The sequence below is a fragment of the Drosophila sulfurigaster genome, chromosome X (genome assembly GCF_023558435.1).
Source record: "Drosophila sulfurigaster albostrigata strain 15112-1811.04 chromosome X, ASM2355843v2, whole genome shotgun sequence".
Lineage (NCBI taxonomy): Eukaryota > Metazoa > Arthropoda > Insecta > Diptera > Drosophilidae > Drosophila > Drosophila sulfurigaster.
Genome location: NC_084885.1, coordinates 14335131 through 14360497, shown reverse-complemented (window position 1 = coordinate 14360497; position 25367 = coordinate 14335131). Strand labels below are relative to the sequence as shown.

The 25367-nt window shown below is 39.5% G+C and overlaps 1 protein-coding gene across 3 annotated transcripts; it reads left to right on the top strand.

Annotated features, from left to right (window-relative positions):
• The first annotated feature begins 208 nt into the window (after positions 1-208).
• On the top strand, positions 209-24532 carry LOC133848371 (pleckstrin homology-like domain family B member 2). Of its 3 annotated transcripts, XM_062283906.1 has the most exons (10): positions 209-859; positions 10889-11003; positions 12426-14227; positions 14289-14470; positions 15557-16335; positions 16412-16565; positions 18923-19079; positions 22946-23421; positions 23493-23625; positions 23689-24532. In XM_062283906.1, the coding sequence occupies exons 2-10, from the start codon at positions 10889-10891 to the stop codon at positions 23863-23865; spliced, it is 3975 nt and encodes a 1324-aa protein (XP_062139890.1). In that variant the 5' UTR covers positions 209-859; the 3' UTR covers positions 23866-24532. The 3 variants fall into 3 exon arrangements, with proteins under 3 accessions (XP_062139890.1, XP_062139893.1, XP_062139892.1); XM_062283909.1 differs by lacking the exons at positions 209-859; positions 10889-11003; positions 12426-14227; ... (1 more) ...; positions 15557-16335; positions 16412-16565 and adding an exon at positions 18664-18769; XM_062283908.1 differs by lacking the exons at positions 209-859; positions 10889-11003; positions 12426-14227; ... (2 more) ...; positions 16412-16565; positions 18923-19079 and adding an exon at positions 21613-21762.
• The last annotated feature ends 835 nt before the right edge of the window (positions 24533-25367 follow it).

Genomic DNA, 25367 nt, shown 5'->3' with positions numbered 1-25367 from the left:
GCTTTTGCATAAACAATAAAATAAATAATAGAATCAATAAAATAACCGATAAATTCAAAAAACACATTTCTGACGTTAGGCAATTGGTATTGGCATTTCACATGCGTTTCCCAGCAAATGTGTGCAAACTGTTAACCAACTGTTGCGCTCAGGCTCAGACCTGTTAACATTAACAGTCGCGTTTTCAGCTTCAGTCGAAAAAAAACCATCGAACGAGCTGGCGCAACGGCGTCTGCGTGCGTTTAAAAATTATTATTATTATTATTATTTTGCTTTTTTTTGACAATTTGTTTTTGTTTGTTTGTGCATTGAAGACTGTGCATTTGTTTGTGATTGAAACGCGACACACTAGTGCGTTAAATAATTGAATAAAAGTGTGCTCGTAAATTGATGATAAACGTGAGCTTTGCGATTGATAAATTGAATTCAGACTTTGTTGTTGTTGATGTTGGTGGTGTTGGTGTTATTGCGGTTTCTTCTTACAAACTCGTTTACTCGCTGTGTTTTGTTTGTTTGTATTCGCTGCAGCAGCAGCAGCGCGGCACATTCAGATGTAAATTTCATGCCACACACAACACAAAAAATGAATGGACAACATTTTTGAGAGAATAAGAACTAAATTATATTCAATGCATTCCCTGTTGCGACAACAACAACAAGACGAACTGCAGCAACAACAACAACAACAACATCCACCACCAAGTGAGCGAAGCGACAACGACGCCAACGCGGGCAACGCAGCAGCAACAACAACAACAATATCAATAATAACAGTTGGTAAACTGTAGCAACAGTTGAGGCGGCAAAAAGAAAGACAGAGAAAGAGAGCGAGAAAGGGAGACGTATACAGTTGTAAAAGGTAAGCATGCAAATTAACACAATATACAATAAATATTATGCATATAAGACGCTGTCTGTTTGTTTAAATACATACATATGTATGTATGTATATTTTTAAATTGCTGCTGCTGTCACTGCCCGCGCAGGACAACAATAACAACTAAATGCCCAACGCCCTTGACAGCTGTGCACAGTTAACAATGACGCTGACGCCGACAGCGACGTCGCGACGTCAGCAGAAACTCAAAACGGGCGAGCGACCACAATAGTGAAATGCAGTGAGAAAAAAGCATAAAACATAAGAAAAAAAAAAAGAAAGAAAAGGCAAGGCAAAGGCATCCCATCCCAATCAAATGGAATTTAGCCGGTTTCCATAAAAAAAGCAGACAAACTGCCAGACAACAACAGCAGCAACAGCAATTCTCAAGTGAATGCGACGTCGACGTCGTCGTCGTCGTCGCTCGCACTGCAGGAGTTATTGACGACAGCAAAGCCGGCAGCAAAAAGAAAGACCGACCACAGCGCTGCGCAGCAGCAGCGCAGTCCCTGCAAGTTTGTTTTGGGTTTGGTTTGCTGCTTTGCTTTTTTTTCTTATTGTGACTTTCGCAGCCCAAGAAAGTTCAACGCAAGCTAAACTTTTACCCTTACCCTGTTTGCCTTTCTTCTGCTCTCTTCTGTGTAAAGTTTTAAACTCCACTTGGGTTCCACACACACACACATGCATATGTACATATGTACACTCCACACTAATGACGCGCAAAGCAAAGCCAAAAAAAAAAATACAAATTACACTATTCCAAACGATACCCCCATTAAATTATGTAAATTTTATAAATTGGCCAAAATTCCAAAATTGTATAATGAGCCAACAAAACAACAATAACAAGCTACATATTTTATTATTATTTTTTTGCTTTTGGAGAACTTGTTCTTTTGTTCGACATTTGCGCTTGCTTTTCATTCTTTTTTTCGGCTGCTTCGGCTGAACGTGTTTTTTTTTTCTCTCTTACACATACTTAGACACAAAGGGCAGCTTTTGTTTTCGACATTGAGTCTGGTCACATCCTTTCGTTATTCACTGTGTGAAAAAGAGCCTAAGCTAGTGTTAGAAAAAAAAACTAGCTACGAAAAGATAGCTTTTATTGCTATTTGCTTTTGCCACGCTTTTTGCAGTTGTTTGTGGGTTGGGCATTTTATTTGCGACGCCTGCGCAACCGGCGAAACTGTCGATTTTGATTTAATTTGATGGCGTTTTTTCACTTTTATTTTTTTCTGCCATTGGCTTATATTCATTTAATGCTTGCGTTTCGCCGGTCGCGCGTTTGTAGATCACATAAATACACCAACATGTGTTTGCTAATGCTTGTTTGTGTGTGTGTATTTAATTAGCATTTTTTTGCTAGTATTATATTTATTCTATTGCGCTAAGGTTAAGTTAGGTGGTGCCAAGAAATGAGCTCAGTCGCACAGTGGCGTTTAAAATTATGCAGACAAGAAGGTTTCGTGTAAATTTTATTAAATAGTTTCACTAATAATATAATTAAAAACAGTAACTATTTTATTTTGGAAAATATTTATTTCTTACAACACAATAACAGATTACAGAGCAATTTAAGCTCTTTTACTTAAACTGATTCTTAAAATTACAGGAAAAATATATTATACAGTAGATTATTAGTAGAAATTAAATAGTTTTCGAAGTTTTCAAATAAGAATATATTAATAAAATAAACATATAATAGACTTGAAGAGAAAAAAGCATTTCAGAAAAGAAATAAGAAACATATCAACGAATAACGAATGAATAAATAATTATTTTTCCGGCCTCTTTTTACTCTGTAAACAATCAATTAATTGCACTGTATGTTTTGTGGCGCCTCATCAACATTGTCAACGGCCAGCAAACATCATTATAAACGTCAGCAGCATATCCGAAAGACATTAGACAGCGACTCATATAAAAACATCATCACTGCATGTTGCCAAAAGCATAAATACAGGTCTATGTGTGTGTGTGTGTGTGTGCGACACAGAAGCACTGAAATCAAGTGCTGCCAAATGCAGTTTATGTGTCAACAGAATAACGAACAGACGGACATAGCATAGAGATAGGCATAGAACACGCCCACAGTGCACGACGAAAAGTTTGTCGACTGCTTCTTATAGTGTTATGCATCAAATGTTATTTGGGCTCTGACACAAATTAGCATTAGTCGCCGCCCTTGCCAATTCTTTATTTATTTTTGCCAAGCACTTCTCATGACATTTTCAAGCCTTTTAAGCCATCAAACTTAACTTTATGCTTAATGATTGGCAGCTAGTTAGTTGGCATGAGTTGTTTACTTAGTTAAAATATATTGCATTTGCCCATTAAACATTATCAAACTGATAAAACTGAGTGGCTAAAACTCTCAATTTCTTTAATGCATAATTTCTTGCTACAAAACTCGTATTGCTCACGTATGTTTTTACTCTATTTAATAAGAAAAAAGCAAATTCGACGAGTGTCTTTTTTCATAATTCCTTTGTGCACATTGCACTTTATTCATCCGAGATCCATTCACAAATGGATGCCTGGAAAACGCAGCAAACTGTGCTCATATTGCCATGCACTCAATTTAATATCCCAGCAGTACACAGTAATGATAAGGCAGTAGTGAAATCACTAGTTGGTGTAGTCTAGTTTTTGGTATATAAATATTTAGTTATTACTACGGTGGTTACCCAGTTTAGATTCCTGAACCAGTCAGTCACCACTTAAGGGCTATACACAAAGCTATCTACAAAGTAGCTAGTGCGTAACTAGTTCAGTGTAAGAACACTGAAGGGCAATGCAAGACATGACGTTGAAGTTGCATCTGATTTGGCTTGATAGACGTCACCATCAACGCCATATTGCCATTGCTTTGTTCTTGTCTCGCCTCGCCCTGCCTCCACTCGTCTCTCGCCTGTCGGGTCTCGTTTCATGAATTTTACTGAATCTGAATCTGAGTCCCCTCAACCATCAGCAGAGTTGATGCAGAAAGAGATTGTGTCACATCAAATTACAGTTGGAGCAACAACAATAACAATGGGAGGTCTGTAAAGAACTTTTATGGAATTTGCTTACATTGCTTGTTACACACACACACACACACACACACACACATACATTCACACAGACGTATGGACGGACTTTTATGAAGCTTTTTGGTCGACTATTAAAACCTGCCTGCAGTTTTTTTTTGAAAGCGGCGCTTTCTTCATCAAAACGAAGCCGCCAATTGTCAGCAGGTCACACGGCGCTGCCAACCCAACCCAAAAATGAAATTTAAATGAAATTCCTCTAATGTTCTCGTTTTATGTGCGTGAGTGTGTGTGTGTGTGTGCGCGTATTTTCTTTCTATATTCTTTTTTCTCTTTGTTTTTTTTTATGTGTTTTTCCATTTCACACTTCTTTTTATGTGCTGCACGTTTTGCTGTGTTGCAGCTGTGCGCATTTCAGCCAGCCGGCTGCATAGTTTTTCCATTGAGGGGGAAAACTTTTCGACAGCAGCAACAGCATTGCCAATATTGTGTGCGTTGAAGGTGGCCATAACGTTTCCATTGCGTTCATTGGCACCACCACCAACAACAACAACTACGACGACGACGACTCTCGCAACTACTTCAGACTTAGACCCGGAGGCCTTTTGGACATTTGCATCCGAAATGCTCGAAACCGGACGCACTTTGTCACCCGCCCGTCACTGATCTTTAATGGCGCATCGCAACGTGTGTGAGCGCCTGATGAATGGCATGTGTATGCGTGTGTGTCTGTGTGTGGCGACACCTTTCTAGGCTGCTCCCATTGCAGCAAATGGCCCAATTGGAATTTTCGAGCAGCCCGTCATTATAAGTTGTGCCTCTTGTGTCTGTGGCACGGCCATAAACGCAACATTCATAATAATGACAATGGGCCCAGCTAGCATAAAACTCGAAAAAGTCATAATAATGCTAACCAAATCAGGCGTTTCCGTTTTCCGGTCGTGTGCAAAAACAAAAAAAAAAAAAAGCGAAGACTTTACAACATTGGCCCTTATTTGTGGACACACTGGCCGAAGGAGTTAGATGAGGGTCGGGGTGAGTGAATGGAAGTTCAAAAACCCCACGCATGTGTGTGTATGTGTATGTGTATTTGCTTTGCTGTCTCGTTTGTTTTTGCTTAATTAAAAACGCAGTCGTATCCAATTGAATCAATAGACTTCACTTAACATTTACAATTGAATTGTCTTTTTCATAAGAGTGCACAGTGTGCACCTACGCTTTGCACACATGCAGAACAACAAAAAAAAAACGCAAAACAATGTGACCCCACAAAGAGATGCTGCCAACTTGCGCAAAAGCCAAACAGGAGACTGAGTGAGCGAGAGAGTGGCGCGCACGCGTGAGCGTAAGCGAGTCAAGTGCGCATAATGCGGCTTTGTTGTTGTGGCTTTGCTTTGTATGTGCGTGTGTGTGTGTGTTTTTTTTTGTTCTGCGCGCACGCACGCCAGCGTTTTGTTGCCGCTATCGTTGTAATTACAAGTGTGTGAGTGTATGTAAATTGTATTTGTTAGTTATTTTGCATATTTTGTTGCTTTCGTGTTCAATTAATGAAGTCATCCAGTTAGAGCAAGTTTTTTATTTGTTATTGTTGCCCCACGCTTTGAGCTTACAATGACGCTGGCTCAAAAGCAAAAACAAAATACAAATACAAAATAACAAGTGCTGCCCGCTGCTGTTACTCGCGTTTTTATTGTTGTTTGCTGGTGTGTTGATGACATCAGCAAACGCAGCAACAGCTCCGCTTCGCTTTTTGCATTTGCATTTGCATTGCGCATTTTGCATTGTTATTGCTTCTACCCTTTTCCTGCAAACACACAAAAAGCAGCGGAGAGGCAAGTGCGAAAGCGAGACGGCTACAGTGAGTATGCGTAAATGATGCCATATTATTGTTGTTGTTTCTGTCAACTGGTAAACAGTTACTTCAATTGAACTCAATTTGAGCAGCAGCCAATGAAGTGAGCATAGGAGTGGAATCGGGAAGGGGGGACGAATGAAGTATCTATGTGTGAGTGTGTGTTAATTAGATTTTCGTCATCTTAAGAGGGTCTCGAGTGGCAACGTTCTGATTGTTGCTTTTGCGTCTTCCACACACACACACACACACATATTTCGGTAATTTTCGAGTCATGACCATAATTAACAAGCCACTTGACACACACACACACACACACACACAGGCACACGTACAATGCAGGCATTTAAACAGCTTCAATTTTGACAGTTTCAAGTGGCGCCCCCTCTAACCATTTACCGTTAGCTGGGGTTAATACATTAATACCCACTTACACATTTACATGCGCATGCAACTGTGAGAGTGTATGTGTGCGAGTGTGAGAAAGAGCTTCCTTTGTGTGTGTGGCCCTTTGTCAACGATATGAATCAGCAAACAAGAAGAAGCAGCAGCAGAAGAAAAAGAAGAGCTCACTTAAAAAAAAAAAGTGGGTTGCATTTTTAGTATGCAGCTCGTTACCAGTTCTCCCCCCTCGGTTGGCTTTCCCTTCCCCTTCCGCATTATTATCAACTCTTTCCTTGTTGTTTATGGCACGCACGTAGTACTGGAAATATTGCAATATAAATTTAACACTCTCCGTGTCAACGTCGCCGTCGACGTCGACTGCGCTGCCGGACCGACTGACCTTCACAAGCTATAAAAAAAAATACAACAAAAAATGTATAAATAAAAAATGCACGCGAATAAAATCGCGCGCGATTCTTATTTTGATTTGCGACCCCAGCGGCAAAAAAAAAATAAACAAAAATACAAAAAAAACGCGACAAAAATTCACATATAATTGAAATTGTTGATATATTTTTTGTTTTGGCTATGCTCTGCGTGTTTTTAATTCGAAAATGCGCAGTCCCCGTGTAGGTAAATGTTTATTTTTATTAACATACAACAAACACAGACACACTCACACATACATAATTGTAAAAACAAAATACACGTCGTGTACTGTTCGTAATTGTGTCTGCCATGTGTCACATTGTATTTCATTTTAATATCCATTTTTTTTGTTATTTTGCTGTATTTTGCTGTCGGTTTGTTATGGCGGCCAAAACTAGTTTGCATGTCTGGCCCAAAATGCCATCCACAATTTTGGCCAACAGCCCAGCGGCCCAAGGCAGCCTTGTAAATTACCGCACAGCCCACATGCGATCCACACACACACACACACATACAGACACTGAAAGTGGGACAAAGTGAAAAGCAAAGCTTTGTCAGCCACAAAAGCTTTCGACTGCAGTTCACAGCGAAGGCAGGATTGTGATCAAAGAAGCTCGATAACTTTCTTTACAATTTTAGTTACAGAATGCTCAGATCAAGAAAATGCTGCCCTAATTTAAGCAGATTGACAACCCTAGTTGAAGATTGATCAAAGAACTTTCAACTTCTTCAGAAATCGTTCGACTCATCTTCACTTCAAGTGTGTCTGAAGGCGTTGCGAAAGCAATAATAAAATAACAGATCAAACGAAAGAAGACAAAGCCTAATTTGATCAATCGAATGATGGATTGATTGACTTAAGACTAGTTTTGGGAATTCCACGCTTCTTGAGAACTACTCTCCACATCGGTTCGCAAGTCTTTTGACATATATTTTGCGAACAACCAAAAAAAAAAAGAAGAAAATGCCGGTACATTGGAATGTTTAATGACCATACGATCCACATGGCTTACTGCCCACATTTGTGGGGTTAAGTCAAGGCGAAACAACACAAACACAAATGTACAGGCAATTTCAATTAGCGAACACTCGCAACACGCCCACAGCAGCAGCCCCCCTAAAAAAAAGCAAAAAAGTAAATAAATAAAAGAGAATCCCACATTCCCACATTCGCAATCGCCAAAACAAAAAGATATTGAATGAATTGACAGGGCCAACAAAAAAAAAAAGAAAAAAGAACGGTTTTGCCAATTGAAAATCGTACCGAGTATTGACAGTTGAGTTGGTCCGCCGCTAATGCATAAAGTCTCAGACACCAGTCTCTCCCCCGCACTCTCTCTCTCTCTCTCTCTCACTCTTCTTTTTCAATCTCCCTCTCATGTAGTAAATGAGTTGCCAGCATGTTCCAGAGACATCGCTCCTCGCCCGCCTTGTCACTAGTATCGCATTATTGAAACGGTGTTTTTGCTTTCAAGTTGGATACACAGCTGTGTTTGCGCTCTATAAATAAAGACAACTAAAAATGGCAATCTATGGGTTATTCAGTTTTCCTGTAATGTTTACAGTTCAGAGCGACAGACGCATCTAAAGTGCAAAACAGTGTGAGTGAGCGAGTGAGGACACAAACAATTTATCGACTCTCTCTGGGATAGTTATTGTGTTGAGGGGGAAGTTTACTTTGTTCAAGTCGGGCAAGCAACTCAAAAGAGTTCACTAAATGCGGAAGACCGCAGATGTGATGCTCTATGAAAATCGTAATGAAAATAAATACAACAAATCAGGGAATTCAAATGAAGTTTACTTTCTGTCTGTTACATATCGTTCCACTAAACTTATTAAACTCCTTGCCTGTTTGGTCATTGTAGCGGAAAACAAAAAATGAAACGTTAATTGCGTTGCGTTGACGCTTTCATTAATTGTTTCTCTCATTGTTTCTGGCCCATTGTTTAATTGTTTGTTTGGCTTCGCAGATTCCCAGTGTTCGTCTGTCACATTTGACGAGTGCGGTTTTTGTGGCTATTTCTTTTTCGCCCCGAATATTTGAAGCGTCAACAAAAAGTTCTTAAAATAAATGTAAGTGCTTAACCGATAAGTAGTTCACTATACTTATCTATACTAATTAATGAATGGTCTTATCCTCACCTTTTGAATTATTTCGCAGAAGAAATAAACGTTTAAACCCAAATTCATTTGAATAGTCATCATCACAGAAAAGCAGAGTAATATTTTTTTTATAGGAACCTGTATCAGGACTTTGAGCATCTTTTGATGTTAATGAAAAGTGTGATTAATGAGCGGAAGCTACAATTGTGGATGGCTCGATTAATTTGCGTGCTTTTATCTTATCACAATAAAAGTGAATTTTGATGCTTCATGAAATGCGAAAAATAACAAAAACAACTTGAAAGCCATATAAAATAGAATAGCGCAATTGTTGGCTATAGCTATAGTTGTGGATCCCGTGATGTGTGTTTCTGTGGAACACGTGTTGTTGCTGTTGCTGTTGTTATTATTATTATTATTATTGCAGCAGTTCTCTGACTCATTTGCCTGCTCATTGTTTGGCTTTTGTTGCTGTTGCTGTTGCTTTTGCTGTGGCTGTGGCCGTTGCCGTTGATTTCTTTGATTATTTATTACACATCTTGAATCTTGGCACTTTTGTTGTTTGATGTCTGCCACACGAATGCAAGAGCGAGACAGCGAATGCGAGGATGACGCTGAACGCTGATGCAGAGAAGATGACGTGCCGGGTGAATTGGTGCACGGCAGCCAGCATTAAAACAAAAATCAAAAAGAAAACAACAACAACAATAACAACAGCAACAAAAGACGCAGACGATAAAAATGCATTTCGTAATGTTTATTGTAATGGGCATGAGAATGGCTAATGGCCATGTGAGTGAGAGCGAGAGCGAGAGAGGTGAACAGGCGGCATTCCCAATTAAGCAGGAGTTGGCAAGTCTGTGTGGATGCTAAGCTGGCAAAGCGAAGCTTGTTCCACATGCGTGCCACACACACACACACACAGTTATTACACAATCGCAATTGTTTAGAGCTTAACGCAATTACTTCACATTGTCAACATGACCGGTGAATTGTATCACACACACACTCACACACACTTACGACTTGCTGATAATAATGATAATAATGTTGGAAGAAGTGAGCAACAACAACAAGAACAAGAACAACAACAACGGCGACAACAAATGAAAATGATGCGTGTCCAATGGAAAACTTTATCAGCATTAAGAGGGCTGCTTGGCAGCGTGCTCTCATTTCTGGTTATCCATACATTTGGCCCACATACCACACACACACTCACACACACACACACACACATATGCGAGCAGTGCTGTTGTGGATCATGGTGATGATGATGATGTAGCTTAATCGCATTGCTGCTGTTGTTGTTTTTGTTTTTGTAGCTTTGACTTCGCTTCCTCTCCATGCTGTCGACCACTTTTGGTGTTTATGACCCAATTTGGCTCATTGAAATGTTTCGAACACACACATACTCACATACTGAGGCAGACACATGTGTACGCACAGTCGACCCAACGCAGTCATTTCCGCGCCCAAAAATAAAAAGTGAAAACTTGAATGCGTGCGTCGCACACACAAACACACGTGCCACACTACTGTGCATGTGTGTGTGTGTGTGTGCGTTATCAAACGCCGCATTCTTCATTTATTTGCCCAACCAAATTGATTGATTAGCTTTCCAATTGATTTTCAACCGCGCCACGATCTGGCAACACCAAATACCGGGAAGAAGAATACAAAACAATAACAACTAACGAAAACAATAACTACAACAACGCTGACAGCATCTAAACTGCACAGCTGTGAGGTGAACATACATGCACGTGTGTATACATGTGTGAGTGTGACTGTGAATGTGTGTGCAGGCAGACGCGCAACTCACTTCATTAGCGCAGCCAACAGCGTGCGTGTGCGAATGTGTAAGTGAATGAGTGTCCTGAGCATTGAAAGGCAGGCGAAACGAAACAAAAGAAAACAATAATAATTTAGAGCAGCTGCGCAAGCGTGTGCGTACAATAGTATGAGTGTGTGTATTATTTGTATTTGTCACTGACGTCGACGACGGCGTCGGCGTTGCTTGCCTTGTGTCTCAGTTGACAATTTCACGCCTTGACAAATGCACACGCTGCGTCATCTCGCTGCCCCGACGTGTGTTTGCATTTCTATGTGAGTGTGTTTGTGCATGTGCTTGTGTTTGTGTTTTGTGTTCTTTTACTCATCGTGTTTTTGCTCTCTTTTTTTTTTTGGTATTCTCCCGTTGCTGCTGGGCAGATGTCATTGACGAAAAAGGATCCATCGCTGCGAGTTGCCGCCTCGGATCCACATTTGGTTAGCTTAGGAGGCGGTCGCCTGAGCACCGCCGTCACCATACACTACATACATATTGGTGAGTAAAAGGCCCCGCTTCCCCCGCTCTCAGAAACAAGGTCACTCGATCGCGTGTAAGCCGATAATAAAAATTCATCAGAATCGAGAATTGTGCGAGAGAAACAAACGAACATGGTACGCAAATGAAACGCAAACGCACAAACGCACACGAAAATGAAAAGCGAAACAACAACAAAATTGGTTTCTTTTGGTTTTACGGTTGTTTTTTTTACGCTTGTGCTTGTGCCGCAACGCTTTGCGATAAGATGCCGCACAGTGTGACGCGAAAAATCCTATAGAACTTCCGAGAGCTTTTAGGATCTGCAGTTTTATTTTTGTATGCCATCATAAAGATAAAGAGTTTCAAATATGTGTCTAAGCCACATATCATATCGTAAGCTTAAACAGCTTTCTTTACCTCGAAATTTATTATTATTACAACAGTTTATTCTCATTTTCGTATTTCTTCACCGTCACTTCTTAAATTATGTTTACTTAAAAAACAAGATATCAAAATTGAATATCACTACAAGACTTTAGTTAAATATATACATTTTACTGACTTTGCAGCAAACATTTAATTACAATTTATTTTAGTTTTGGAAAATATTCGCAATGTCCTTTAAAAATGGGCTGCTATAGTTACATTTTATTTATAAATTCCTGTCGATAATTGCAAATTACATCAAAGTAATCCTAATTTCCAAAAAATCTAAATTTTGAACAATATTTAAAAAAAATAAAGATGTCGTGCCTACAAAAAAAAAAAAAATTACATTTTCCTTTTTTATATTAATTTATTAAACTATATTTATTAAACTATATTTATTAAATTATTTGTAATAAAACTTAGTACACTACAATATATTTCTTTACATAGTTTATTAAACGAAATTAATCAATGCAACAAGTATAAATATTCACTACAAATATTCTAGAGCATTCGAATTTTAGAGAATTCTAATTAATCAGATTCTTCTTTTGCAAATAGTCAAATTATTTTGGAATGATTTAAGTTGTTGCACATAGGGTACACCAAATATCAACAACCACTGTGCGTAATCTTTTGAAGCGCACCACGGTAACATGGCTTGATGAGGACGCCGTGTGGTTGCTGTTGTAGTAGTTGTAGTTGTTGTTGTCGCTGTTGCTGTTGCTTCACCGAAAAATGTGAGATAAGAGCGCCAGGTCAACAACGCAGCCCTGTGCGATGTTCTGTTCGGTTCGGTTCGGTTCCGTTTTGTTCTGTTCTGTTTCTCTCTTTGCTCGTCTTCATTCATAGTGCGCGAATGAGCGAGAGACAACGTGAGTTACAGTTAGAATAACAATTACAGTTGCAAATGCAGTTGCAGTTAAACTTACACCGCAATAGTTAAGAGTGGAAGGAAATATGCATTGCTGATCGATTATTTTGATTGACATGTGATTGATTGATTGACAGGTGACACGACCATCGGATCGGCGCCAAGCTGCAGCATCTCATTGAACGGGAGCGGAGTGCGTCCGCTGCACTGCACCATCTATCGCAGCGACAGCAACGAGGTGACGATTGTCCCCGAGCCAGAGGCGCGTCTGTTGATCGACGGGGCGCACATCGAGGGCGAGGAGGTGAAACTGAGCCAGGGTGCCATGATCACCATTGGCAATTCGAATTATCTGCGCTTCAACAATCCCGACGAGGCGCAAATGATGCGCTCCGCCATGGGCTCCAACGAGCGCATCTCGATGCCCCACATCGATTTCACGCAACAATCGACGCAATCGCGTCACGAGGCCCGCGAGCGAGAGCTGGAGAGCTTCTACGAGAGCATCATCAATCCCTTCAAGCACAACGAGGCGGCGCCCGAGATGAATATGCATGGTGTGCAGTGTCCAAAGGTGTTTAGTTCCGATCTGGTCACCGTAAATATGCCGGCACGCGATGTTCTCGGCCAGAAGTATGCGAGCTTTGCCCGTAATCTCGCCGAGAATCATCGCAGCGACAAGCAGCTGAACAATCAGTATGCCAAAAATCAATTGCCAGGCGGCAGCAATGTCAATGGCATTGGCCACAATGCCGGCTACTGCAATGTGCCCAGCAATGCGGCGATCTTCAAGCAACAGCAGCAGCAGCAAGCGCAGGCACAACATCCACAGTCACAATCAGTGCCCGCTGCCGAGCTGCTGACCAAGGTGAACAATGTGGGCTACGATCGCTATCCCAAGCCGGGCACCTATACGGCGGGCGGCCTGCAGATCTATGCGATGAATGGCATCAACACGGAGCTCAACAGCGGCGTCGAGCTGGAGGATATGCTAAAGATATGCACCGAATACGCGGATCGTCAGCAGGAGCAGCAGCGAGAGCGGGAACGTGAGCGTGATCGTGATCGTGAGCACAACAGCAGCAGTAATCATGGTATGCACAATGCCTCGTCCGGCAATGCAAATGGCAGCAGCATCACCTCGTCGCCCATTGTCCAGAATCGGATCAAGACAAACGGCTCGTTGCCACGCGACAAGAAGTCACCGTTCCAACAGCTTGCGAGCGCCGGCGGCAGCAGCAGCAATCTGGCCTTGGTTAGCAGCACCTCGGGCTATGAGAATGTGCGTCTGCTGGGTCCGAATCGTGTCGAGATCAATGGCCAGCTGCACGTGTCCTCCTCCGCTGCTTCCGCTTCCGTCTCCAGCTCGACTGCTGCTGCTGCTGCTGTTGCAACAGCAACTGTTGGTAGCGGCGCAACAAACTCGAATCATGAAAGTGGAACGGGCGGCGGCGGCGGCGGCGGCGGTGGTAAATATGTGCCACAAAGTCCGCGCACCAAAATACGCACCAATTGCATGTCACCCAAGAAGGATGTGTCCTTTGGCAATGCCTTTGCCGCATCGCAGCAATCGACGCCGGTTGCAGCTGTGGTGAAGCCACCGCTGGCTCCAAAGCCACCGCCTCCGAATCAACAGCGCGACTACGAGCAGCTCTTCAAGTCGTTTGAACGCAAACAGCAACTGGAGCAGCAGGAACAGCGTCAGGTGCAAGTGCAACTGACGCCAGCGAAGCGCACCAACAAGAATATCAACAATCTCACCCTCAAGCTCAACGAATCAGAAACAATGCATCAGGCCTCGCCCAAACCCAGTCGAAAGCCAGCGCCAGCGCCGCGCAGCATCAATGCGGAGCAGCGACAACGTCGTGAGCTGCTCCAGCGTCGCAAGCAGCTCAAACGCGAGTTGGCCGAACTGCCGCCAAACACCGAACACATCGAGGTGAGTATGCAAATGCTTTAAACGATCCAAACGTTAAGTAATCTTGTATCTACTTTTGCAGGTGGAACCAAGTGATCATCAGTCGCTGACATCGCGACCCAGCACGCCAAGGCAGCAGCTGCAGGCACTGCAGAATCGCATTCATCGCCTGGAGGCGCAACGCAATGCCACGCGGGTGATGGAGGAGAATCAACAGGCGAAGCTCAAGCAGTCCATTGAAATGAAGCAGGATCAGCTCAATAAGTAAGGAAGCGTTGTTAAGATTGCATCCATCATATATTTATATAAGTAGGAGTAGTTGTCACAGCTATAAAGATATCAGTCAGACAAAAAAGTGGAATCTATTGCACAGAAAATTGTATTTTAAATTTTAAGAAGAATTATAGAACTGTAGAACTGTAAAATATCTGTTATTAGTACTTGAAAAACGTCAGATATCTAGAATCGATTGTGTAGAAAATTGTGTTTAGAACTTAAAAAGTTCTGGTTAATATATTGTGAATTTATTGTATTCGAACAAGATACATAGATTGTTGAACAAATATTGTATAGAAACTATTTAGAGAATTTTAAATTATAGGAAAAAAGATTTGTCACAAAATTCCTAGTTAAAATATCAGTTACACCAACAAGAGGAATTGATTGTATAGAAAATTGTATATAGTACCCAAATAGAAAAGAATTTCTTATACAATTTTAGGCAGTTTTTTGTGTAAATATTCTGATAATGTATAACATAGGAACAAGAATCATAGATTCTACAACAAATTCTGTATAGAAACTATATATAAAGCATTTTGAACTCTACTAAGATGCACAAAATTAATCGAAACAGCTATCATTAGCACATAGCTAGACTATATTTAAATGAATTAAGTAGACGTTTATATATTTACATTTATTAAGATACACACAAATCGTTTATAGTAGCTTTTATAGTCTGAAAGTTCATGACTATAGCGATAGCGTGATATATTTCATAACAGAGCTGCCTAGTTGTAACTCAATTTGTGTAGAAGTTATTACAGGAAACTTTCTCAACAACCTCAAACTGTATAATTTAGAACTAAACAAGTTATGACATATGAGTCGTATAATTCCAACTGCAGAACCGGTATTTAAATTAGTACTGCAATTAAATCTGTCCAGGGTCCAATAATTGTGTAGACAAACTTTAAACTTTGACAACTTTGTTGAAATGTTTCCGTATTTATAAAAGCAGTAGGCAAATCTTTCAAAGATTTTAGAAAATAGAAATTAAGTTGAGCTGAAATTGAAATTGATATATAAAGTACTAATTGTTTGCTTTTCTTTTCTTTGTTTAAACAGACTGCGCGCAATGCTGAAGCAAAAGCCGAACAATGCCTGCCTCAAAGAGGAGCTGGAGCACGTGTGCGAATCCCTCGACAGCGATCGTAAGAACTTCGAGGATCTCGAATTTCAATACTTTGAGGAGGAGTCAGAGCATCATGCGTGCCACGAGGAACTGAAGCGACAAGAGCAGCGTTTAACACTCGAATCCGAGTTGGCATCTTTGGGCATACAGCTGGGACCTGACGAACCCGGCGAGGAGTCCACAACAGCAGCGACGACAACAACAACAGCAACAACAACGCCGTCGCACAGTGGACGCAGTTCACCCGTTGCCAATGGCAACAATAGCAGCGAAAGCAGCAGCAGCAATCTGGTTAATGGTGTGATGTCGCAATCGCTTTTTGGCTCAGCGGAATTGCTTTGCCCGAAGCGACGCAACGATGACGATCTAATGTCGAAGAGTGTCAACGAGAACATGTTCTATAACAATAATAAGATCGAATTGCCCCACGGTGGTGATCATAATAAGGTGACCACGAGCACACCCAAACGTCCGCCATTGCAGATCTATGATGCGGGAAGCTGTGAACAGATTAGCTTCAATTTATCGCTGCGCAGCGATAGATTCGAGGTGAATCCGTTGGAGCGTCGTGTGCCCTCGCAGGATGACATCGATCGCAGCTGCAAGGTGGCCAACGATGCACCCATCTCGACCAGCCAGGGCGCCAGCACAAAGATCTTTGACAGCATCAAAGAGATTGAGCGCAATCGCAAGCTGCTGCTTGCCCAACAAGGTAAAGTTGTCACCCACGAATAGTACTATAAATGAACAGAGTTCAATAGATCTATTTCTCTCGCTTTTGGTTGCAGGTCACCAGGTCATCGAGCACGAGCGTCAGAAGATCTATGACCTGAAGAAGAAAAGTCACGACGAGGCACGCACCCAATACTTGCGTTCCACGCAGCAGACAACGACAGAGGCACCGCAATCACCACAGCTGCCTCATGCCCCATTGAATGCCAAGTGAGTAGCTCGTAATTGAATCAATGGAACCTCCCTCTTCCTCTTCCTCCTCCTCCACCGTACCCCGACCCGAGTTCAAGTTGACTAACCCCAAAAGTACGCCGAGGCGTTCTGCGTCTTCTTCTTCGTCTTCGTCGTCGTTCTACTTGCTTGCCCATCTTCCCCCCATCCCATATGGTTATAGCGCCATCCATATCGCTATATCGCTATGGCGCTCTTAATTAGTTCTGCAGCTGACAACAACACCGCTTCAATGCACCACACTCATTACACTCGCTTACAAAATAGCCCTCATATTGTTTCACCCTATGTATGTATATATATCTTATCAAGTTGCCAACAATCTCCGCGCATTTATCTTTTTATCAAGAATTATGAGTGTTTTCCATTTGAATCGTTACCACAACAATAACAAATTACTCAAGCCTGGACAGTTAATTACAAAATTACACAGCGTCGAAAAAGACATTTACTGATTTGACAAAAGTTGAAATTTTTTTTTATATGTGTAACCAACTACAGATGTACATTAATATGTAGATTAGATGTATAAATAATATGTAATGGATGGAATTTCTTTCATAAAGTTTTGCTTTTAATTATAATGCATTATATTAGATATTTTTCACTCGTTAACTTTTTTAAATTCATTAAAAATAATAATAGTCGCCTATATTCATTCTTAACATTTACATATTATATTTCTCAAATAATAATTGCCCATATTCTTTATCAATATTTATTATAATGTTAGATATTTTTTAACTTGGAAACTTTCGTCGTTATTTTTTCTTAAAAAGGTTTATAAATTAGCTATATTATTTCGAGTTTCCTATTATCATAAATAATATGAGTTAACTTTAAACTCTGAAACATTCTTCTCTATACTTGGTTTAAAATGATCTTGGTATTAAGTAACAATTATAATACTTTTAAAGTTTACAATATTTAAGATTAAAAAAGGTATTTCAAATTAAAAACATTTTAAACTATTTTGATTTTTTTTCTGAACTCAATTTGCTTAGAAAACATAATCTACATTCCTGCGAAGTTTCCAATACTATCTACTTTTATACAAAATTGCTGTCGTTTTAAAAATATAAAACATTACCATGTTGAAACATTGATGCTTAAAAAAGATGATAATGCTGATATATTCTTGCGAAGTTTCCAATATTGAGAATTATTCAAAACATTTTAATATCTGAAATATTCGTCACTATACAGGAACATGTTTGAGTTGTTTAAAATAATAATAATAATAATTACTTATATCTCTAAACTTAAAGTTCCTATAGTTCCTTGACCTTTAAATTCGTCAAATAATTATCCAAATAAGCTCTTTATTAGCATTTCCGTTGTTGTGTTGGAGAGTGTAAATGCCTTTTGGGTGGCGTGCACATTCAACCCGTTGGCTCTATAATTAATCAAATATTTTGCTAATAGCAAAACAATGCGGCAAACGATAGCGACAGCGACGTAAACATCGAAGACGTCGACGTCGACGTTGAAAGCGACAGCGATTGATGTTGATTGTGTGTTTTTGAGATTCGGAATGGAAACCGGTTTTCGAATTACGTGTCGTTTTTCAAATATTGTTACGACTAACAACAAAACCAGACACAAATATTGTGCGTTTGTTTGATTAACTAGTGTGTGTTGCTTTTTTTTTTTTTATTTGATGACAACTCCCAAAACTTCACTTCGACTTCTCTTCTCTCTTTAAACTTCTCTCCTCCATTTGGGATTCGCTTAAATAATCGTCAAGTGGTTGGAGATCTATTCGATTGGCGTTTGTTCAGTTGGTCAAGCGGCATCGTCGCGACGTCACCTGAATTCTTGCCTCTGTCTGTTGCAATTACGACGACGTCGCGTCGTCGACTGCGTTCGCAATTGTCGGCAACTGATAAGCTTATCAGCTGTCGCTGTTTGCACTCTCTCTCTCGCTCGCTTGCTCTCTGTTGTGTGTGGGAGCGCGTATTTATTTTATTTGCCATTCAACCGCCTTGCATTGGCTGCGTTCAATTTCGATAGCGAGTCGGATTCCCGCTGCCTGGCACTCGCTTAGTCAAGAGTTGACAGTTGACAGCAGCAACAGCAACAGCAACGACAACAGCAGCAGCAGCAGCATCGACAGCAGCAGCATCGACAGTGACTGCATTAGTCATTGCCATGGATAAGCTAAATGCGCTGATTCCATGCTGGTATGCATATATCTACCACATAGTATATATCTATATCTAAATCGATGATAAGTGAATCAATATGTTGGATAAAAATAAACCACCACATTCATTTCCAATTTAATACTCATTAAAATATTCACATCGAATGTGTTTTCTCTTCATCTTTTTTAGCGGCGGCAAAGATGCCAAACTCTTTGAGAAAACCGAATTGCAGAAGCTCAACGAAAAGGAAACAATTAATGCGTCAGCTGATGGCAGTCCATTAACAACAATAACAAAGACCACAGCAACAACAACAACAACAGCAACAAATGCCGGCCAACAACAGGTGAGTTGTCATCGAACAAAACCCAAAAAAATAACGAACCTAGGCCAAGCAAAGCGAAAGCGTTTTCAAGTTTCTGTTTTCCAAAATTGTTATTATCGTTGTCTTGGCGGGAAATTGAAGGCAATATTGGCCACGCCCGGCCCACGCTAATTGTTTAAACAATTGAACGGCGCGGCGCTCAATTCGCAAAATAAACAATTCAAATTATTGACCAACAAATACTTGAATCGATAGATTTACATGGCCAGCGATCGCTGGCAAAGATTACGATTAGTTATAGACACTAAACAGATACTATACAATTACTACAAGCTGTTACTACAGGCGAGCATACCCTGTAATTGAAGCACAAAAGGGGTTGCTTGAGTCCCTTGATTGAAAGAAAGAGTTGACTCTAGTTTTGTTTTATATAAAAGAAATTTACTTTAGAATTTGCAATGTAGAATAATAAAATGAAGTTATATATAAAATACAGGGTATCGTCTAGTCGTTCATCTATTACATTTTCCTGTACTAAAGCAAATAAAATGCGTGTCAACAACAAACAAACAAGAAAAAAAAACAGTTGAAAATAATATAACGATACAAAGCGAGTGTTGTGCTGTTATCTAGATCTGCCTCGATCGATAATTCTTGATGTTATAATGGAATATGAATTGGGGAAAAAAACAATTCCTATAAAAACCGCATTGTTTTAAGTGTAATCTTGTGTGAGTTTCCTGCTTTCATTGCCAGCATTCCAACAACTTTATAAATAACTCAAGATTCGTAACCAAGTAAATACAAAAATGTTTTCATTTTATTTTGCGCTTTTTATCAAATTGTGTGAGATTAGCAAAGGTCGTTAGGAAAGACAGTCAGAGTAGCTGGGAAATGTGTTAAATGGCATACGATAATACTGAAGTCTGAATGAACAATTAATAATACTAACTGCTAAAGTCAACAGAGTGTGTAAAGTGGTTATCATTATTTAATACTCGCAATTTACGATCGCATATTAATAAAACTCAACTCTGAGAGGTTCGCCTTGTGAATTGGTGGGGATTATAAAGGAAGCAATCTATTACACGATACGTTAAGATTTCAGGAATTAATGCATTCATTTTAAGGAAATTACGTTAAATTAATGCAAACACATTTTTTTCCTTACATTTGCGTAATGCATCTTTGCTTACAACTAGTTTATGGTTTGTTTGAGGTAAACAACAATTTATCTAGAATTCGTTGTAAGTGGTTTATTTTGGAAGATTCGCTAAACATTTTAGATTTAAGATGTGGCCTCCATAAAAGTTAAGGTCGTGAATAAATCAGAAATGACTTTTGAAATATTTCTAGTACTTTCAATCAAATGAAATGCGTATTGTTTTCGTGAACTTATTATGCACAGTTATCAGACACATATCGTATTATTTGTTCTTATCACTGTTAACCTACATTTCGGTTCGGTTTCTAGAGATTTCCATATTTGAAGTGCACAAATAGGTATTCTTTTTTTATCGGAACTTATATGTATATTATTTTGTGTAGCATTGAAATAGAATTTATGATGGAACATAATTTGTCGATCATAATTTTTCTCCAAGCATTCCTTAGGTATTTGTAAACTTTGGCCTAACCTCTGTTTACATTGCAGGGTATTTCAGACGCGGCATGCCCCACATAAATCTCGCGCTGAGTAATCGACTTGCCGAAAAAATGACGCAGAGATCGCTTAGAGGTCTTGTTTATTAAGGATCAATCTGCCACTCTCTCACGCTTCTTTCTCTCTTTCTCTTTAGCTGTCTATCTGTCTATCGATAGAACGTTAAACGTCACGATATTGTCGATCGTCGGATCGTTAGTCACGAGTTACGAGTTGCCGATTTGTTCCACAACTCGTCGTGTGTGTGTGTTTTGTTTTTGTTTTTGTTTTTGTGCTACTCATCTCATCTCATTTCATTTTATATTTGTTATATTTTTGCCAATGTTTATTTTAAAGCAAAATGCTTTTGACTCGCCTCCGCCGTCCGCCTTCTCTTCTCTTCTCTGATTTTGGCTATGCCAACAGTTGTGTGCTCTATGGACTACACTTATTAATAAGTTTATAATAATATTTTCTATTTTCCCTAATGTTCAGCAGCTGATGATCGAGTCTTCTCATCGTTTTTTCCGTCTTCGCTGTGGTCAGTCGTCAGTTTGCGTCCGTTGCTCGCGCCTTGCGCACTTCTCTCTTCCTCGCCTCTTGTGTCTTTAATGCTATTGTTGTTGTTTACCTTGGGGCTGGATGGATATTGTTTACACAATAAGCAGTAGCCAATAGACCCAAAAATCGTTTTTGCCCCATTACGATTATAATTGGCCGATCTTGATCGAGAATTCCCCGACATACTATATATACTACAACGCTATCGCCATCGCCATCGACGCTGGACAATGTTCGCGTTCGCCTCATTCGACTTTTGGCCACAGCCTCGCGTCGGGCGTTGATTCGCACGATCACTGATCTGCGGTTACATTCCGCATTCGCAGTTCAACACGTTCTCCGCTCCAATAGCGCCTAACACTTGGGAAGATATAATCTCTTTAATCGTTTCCTGATACCTGTTAACTACTGTGCAGCAGGATCATGTCCGTCTGGATGACATATGTGCAGCATCGTCGCATGGATGCGAATGCACGACAACGCACAGAACTCTATTATCTAGTGAGTGTGAGGGTGATCAATCAATCAATCATATACCATAAAGCCTTTTTGCATTGCAAAACAAATGGAAATGATTAGATGAAGTGCAAGTTGACTATTAATGGTAGCACGAGAATTTTAAATATTTGAAAATAAAAATAACGTTTAAAAGTGAAAGTTGTAGAGTAATCAATCAATCAATCAATCGTATATCAGAAATGATTGAATGGAGTGCAATATACTTGAATATTAATGCTAGCAAGAGAATTGTAAATATCAAAAAAATAAAAATAACGCTAAAACACACAAATTTAAATATTAAACAAAATTCGTCAATCAATGAAACGCATTAATGAACATTGATCGTCATTAAATTGATTTTGCATTATTGGAAAACGATTGTATTCGAAAACTTTTAAAAGAAAATATGTGTATCGTGCCTTCAATGAAGAAAAGCTTCAGCAAAAGTGTTTAAAATAGAGAATTTCCTGAAAGTTAATATTTTGCGCAGTAAAAAAATTAATAATAAAAAAAAACTATTATCAATATCCATTCATTAATATTCATAGAATGCGTAGTCAATAAAAAATAAAAATCAATTATGAGTATTTACTTTTAAATGTTGTATATTCCAAGAATAATGTCAAATTCTTTTGTAATAAAAAGACGAGGATTAACAAGATGAAATCATATTGATATTAAATATAAATATTATATCGAAAAATGATTCAAAATGTTGTGGAATCACATTATAGTTTGTGCATTTAAACAGCTTTTTTTTAAATGTAAATATTTGATCCAAAAACGGTTCAAAATGCTGTAAATTCTACATTGTACTAGTTTCGACAAAATATAAGAATAGAATGTCAGCTGTGTTTATTGCGCGAACTTGGTGAAATTTGTAGGATATTTTGGGCGCATCTTAATATAGCATATATGCCTGAAAGGAACTAATTATGGGAACTAATGGCGACGGCATTGCAGGGTTAAACGCCTTGGCGCTTGGCCAGCGGAATGCGCAGCTTTGTCACTGACACCAAAAACAAAAAAAAAAAAACATTTAAGTGCGTTGTCTCTATCTACTATCTACTATTTATAGAGCTGGTCAACATGCTAACCCACTTACAATATTGCTCTCCTCCATTCGTACGCTCACGCAATTTCTAACTTTTTTGTTGGCTGCATCTTCTGCTCCTCTCCACAGCAACGTCACTCGCAACCGGAACTGGAGCATCATGGCATTGTAGGCGTTGTGGCGCCCACAGCACGCAGTCCACGTCCGCTGTCCGAGGCGAACAACTGTGATGCCTCGATTGAGGCACCTAAATTTGCCAATGACAGCACATCAACAGCAGCGCAACAACAACAACAACAACAACAGCAAGGCGAGAACAACAAGCGAGCCAGCAGCAATAGCAACTCACAGGATACGGCATCAGCGGGCAGCGGCAGCGGGGGCAGCAGCAGCGGCGCCGGCACCGGCAGCAGCAGCACAGCCAGCGTCAATGCGGTGAATGCGAATGGGGAACGGAAACGTGCGCTGGCCAAGCATCAGCGTCCATTGACACGCTACCTGCCCATCTTCTCGCCGGATCTGAATCTGCGGCATCACATCGAAACAGCTGGCCATCAAATCGATCTATGTCCGCATGTGTTTGTCGATGCACAAAGTTGTCGCGGGTGAGTAAGAAAAACTGAGTAAACTTTCCATTACAAGTTGCTCTAATTGTTGTCATTCTCTTTTTTTGTAGTTACCTGCACAAATTGGGCGCCACGTTTCATGCGTGGTCACGTCGTTGGTTTGTTCTCGATCGTCAGCGCAGTGCACTCATCTATTATTCGGACAAATCGGAGCGCAAGCCAAGAGGAGGCGCCTACTTTTCGGTAAGTACTCAACTAACTAACTGACTACCAACAACAATAAACTAAACTCGAATCCCCTTGCAGACCATTGATGAGGTGTATCTGGATCATTTGAATGCCTCGAAGAGCGGTCGACCGCATTGCACATTCATTGTGAAAACGAAGAAGCGCAGCTACAATCTACAGGCTGCATCCGATGCAGCGGCACGCATTTGGATTGATGCCATCATAACCGGAGCCCAGGGCAATTTGGACTATTGAGCAATACGGATATACTACTACTATATACATAGATAGCCAGATAGTTACTAGTTAGAAAGAAGAAGAAAGAAGCCGCCATCAGCCGCCTGTAAAGCTCAATTAAGATATAAACTAATCTAAACTGTAAAACTCTGTAAACTTGTATAACTGTAAAGTTGTTTAGTCATGTAAGGCAGCTCAATCGAACAGTGAAGTGAGGTAGTCTCTAGCCAAGGTTACATAATCTCCTCGTATGTATCCAACAAAAACAAAAACAAAAAAAAAAAAGAAGAAAAAACAAACCCAAGAAACTAAGCAAACCAATTTTGGCAACTAACGAAATCCGAGATTTCAGTACTGGACCAAAGTGAAGAATGTATTTTTTATGCTTTTAATTTGTCATAATCTAGACTTTAGCAAGCTAAGCAATTATTTTTACGAACACCCACATACAAAACTATATATACATATATCTACGCATATATCGTTGACAGTCCTAATGCCAATAATAACGCGCAAACCATTTCATCAACTATTTAACAACAACAAATTACTAATAACCAAATGGACATTTGACTACTTTATATATAAAACTATATATACATACTTGAAGTTTTGATGTGAATTTAATTTAATTATAAAGTATACATCTACACATACATATATAGCTATATATATTTGTGTGTATTTTTATAAAAAACCACTTTTAGGCAGCAATACGACGAAATTGATTTTCAATTTTGCGTGTTCTCAAAAACAAATGAAAGAAAACAAAAGCCAACGGACTTCAAACAAAACTCTGTGCTCAGGCAACTGAAAATGATAATCAAAAAATGATAAATAAAAATAAAACAAAATAATTAACATAATTAAATGCTAATTACAAGGAATAAAATATTGTGTTTTTATTGTGTGACTCAACCAAATATAAAATCGTGAGTGCGAGATATTTTTGCACTTGCTGCACTATTAAAAAGTGTTTGAATAATATCTGCGTTTTGCATTTTAGAAATAGAATATGTTGCTCAACAAAGTTCAAGGAAAACTAAAAATAAACAGAAGCTGCGCATTTGTCGTCTTAATAAAAGTTAATTGTTGACTGAAAAATAGAATAGACAGAGGCAGTTGACAAATTAAAAATATTCTGAATATATTTGAATGGCATTCTTTTGTTTATTCACATATGACACAATAGCCAATCTCCTTTTTTTTTTAGGATTTCAATTACAATTTCTTTAAATATTTGTAAAGAAAACCCTCAGTGTATAATTTTGTGCCTCCAGGTAATGAATGTAACAGGAAGAAGGCATACAGACCCACCCAACAAAGTATATATATGCCTGATCAAAGTCAACAGCCGAGGCGATATAGCCATAATATAATATTGATTTCTGTGAATTGTAGAATTTATATAAAAAATACTTTTGTATAGTCGTAATCGCTTATTTTAGTGGTATATTAATTTGGTATATGTATTTTAAAATTAATACCACACCATAATGCTTTTATTCAAAATAGGTAAC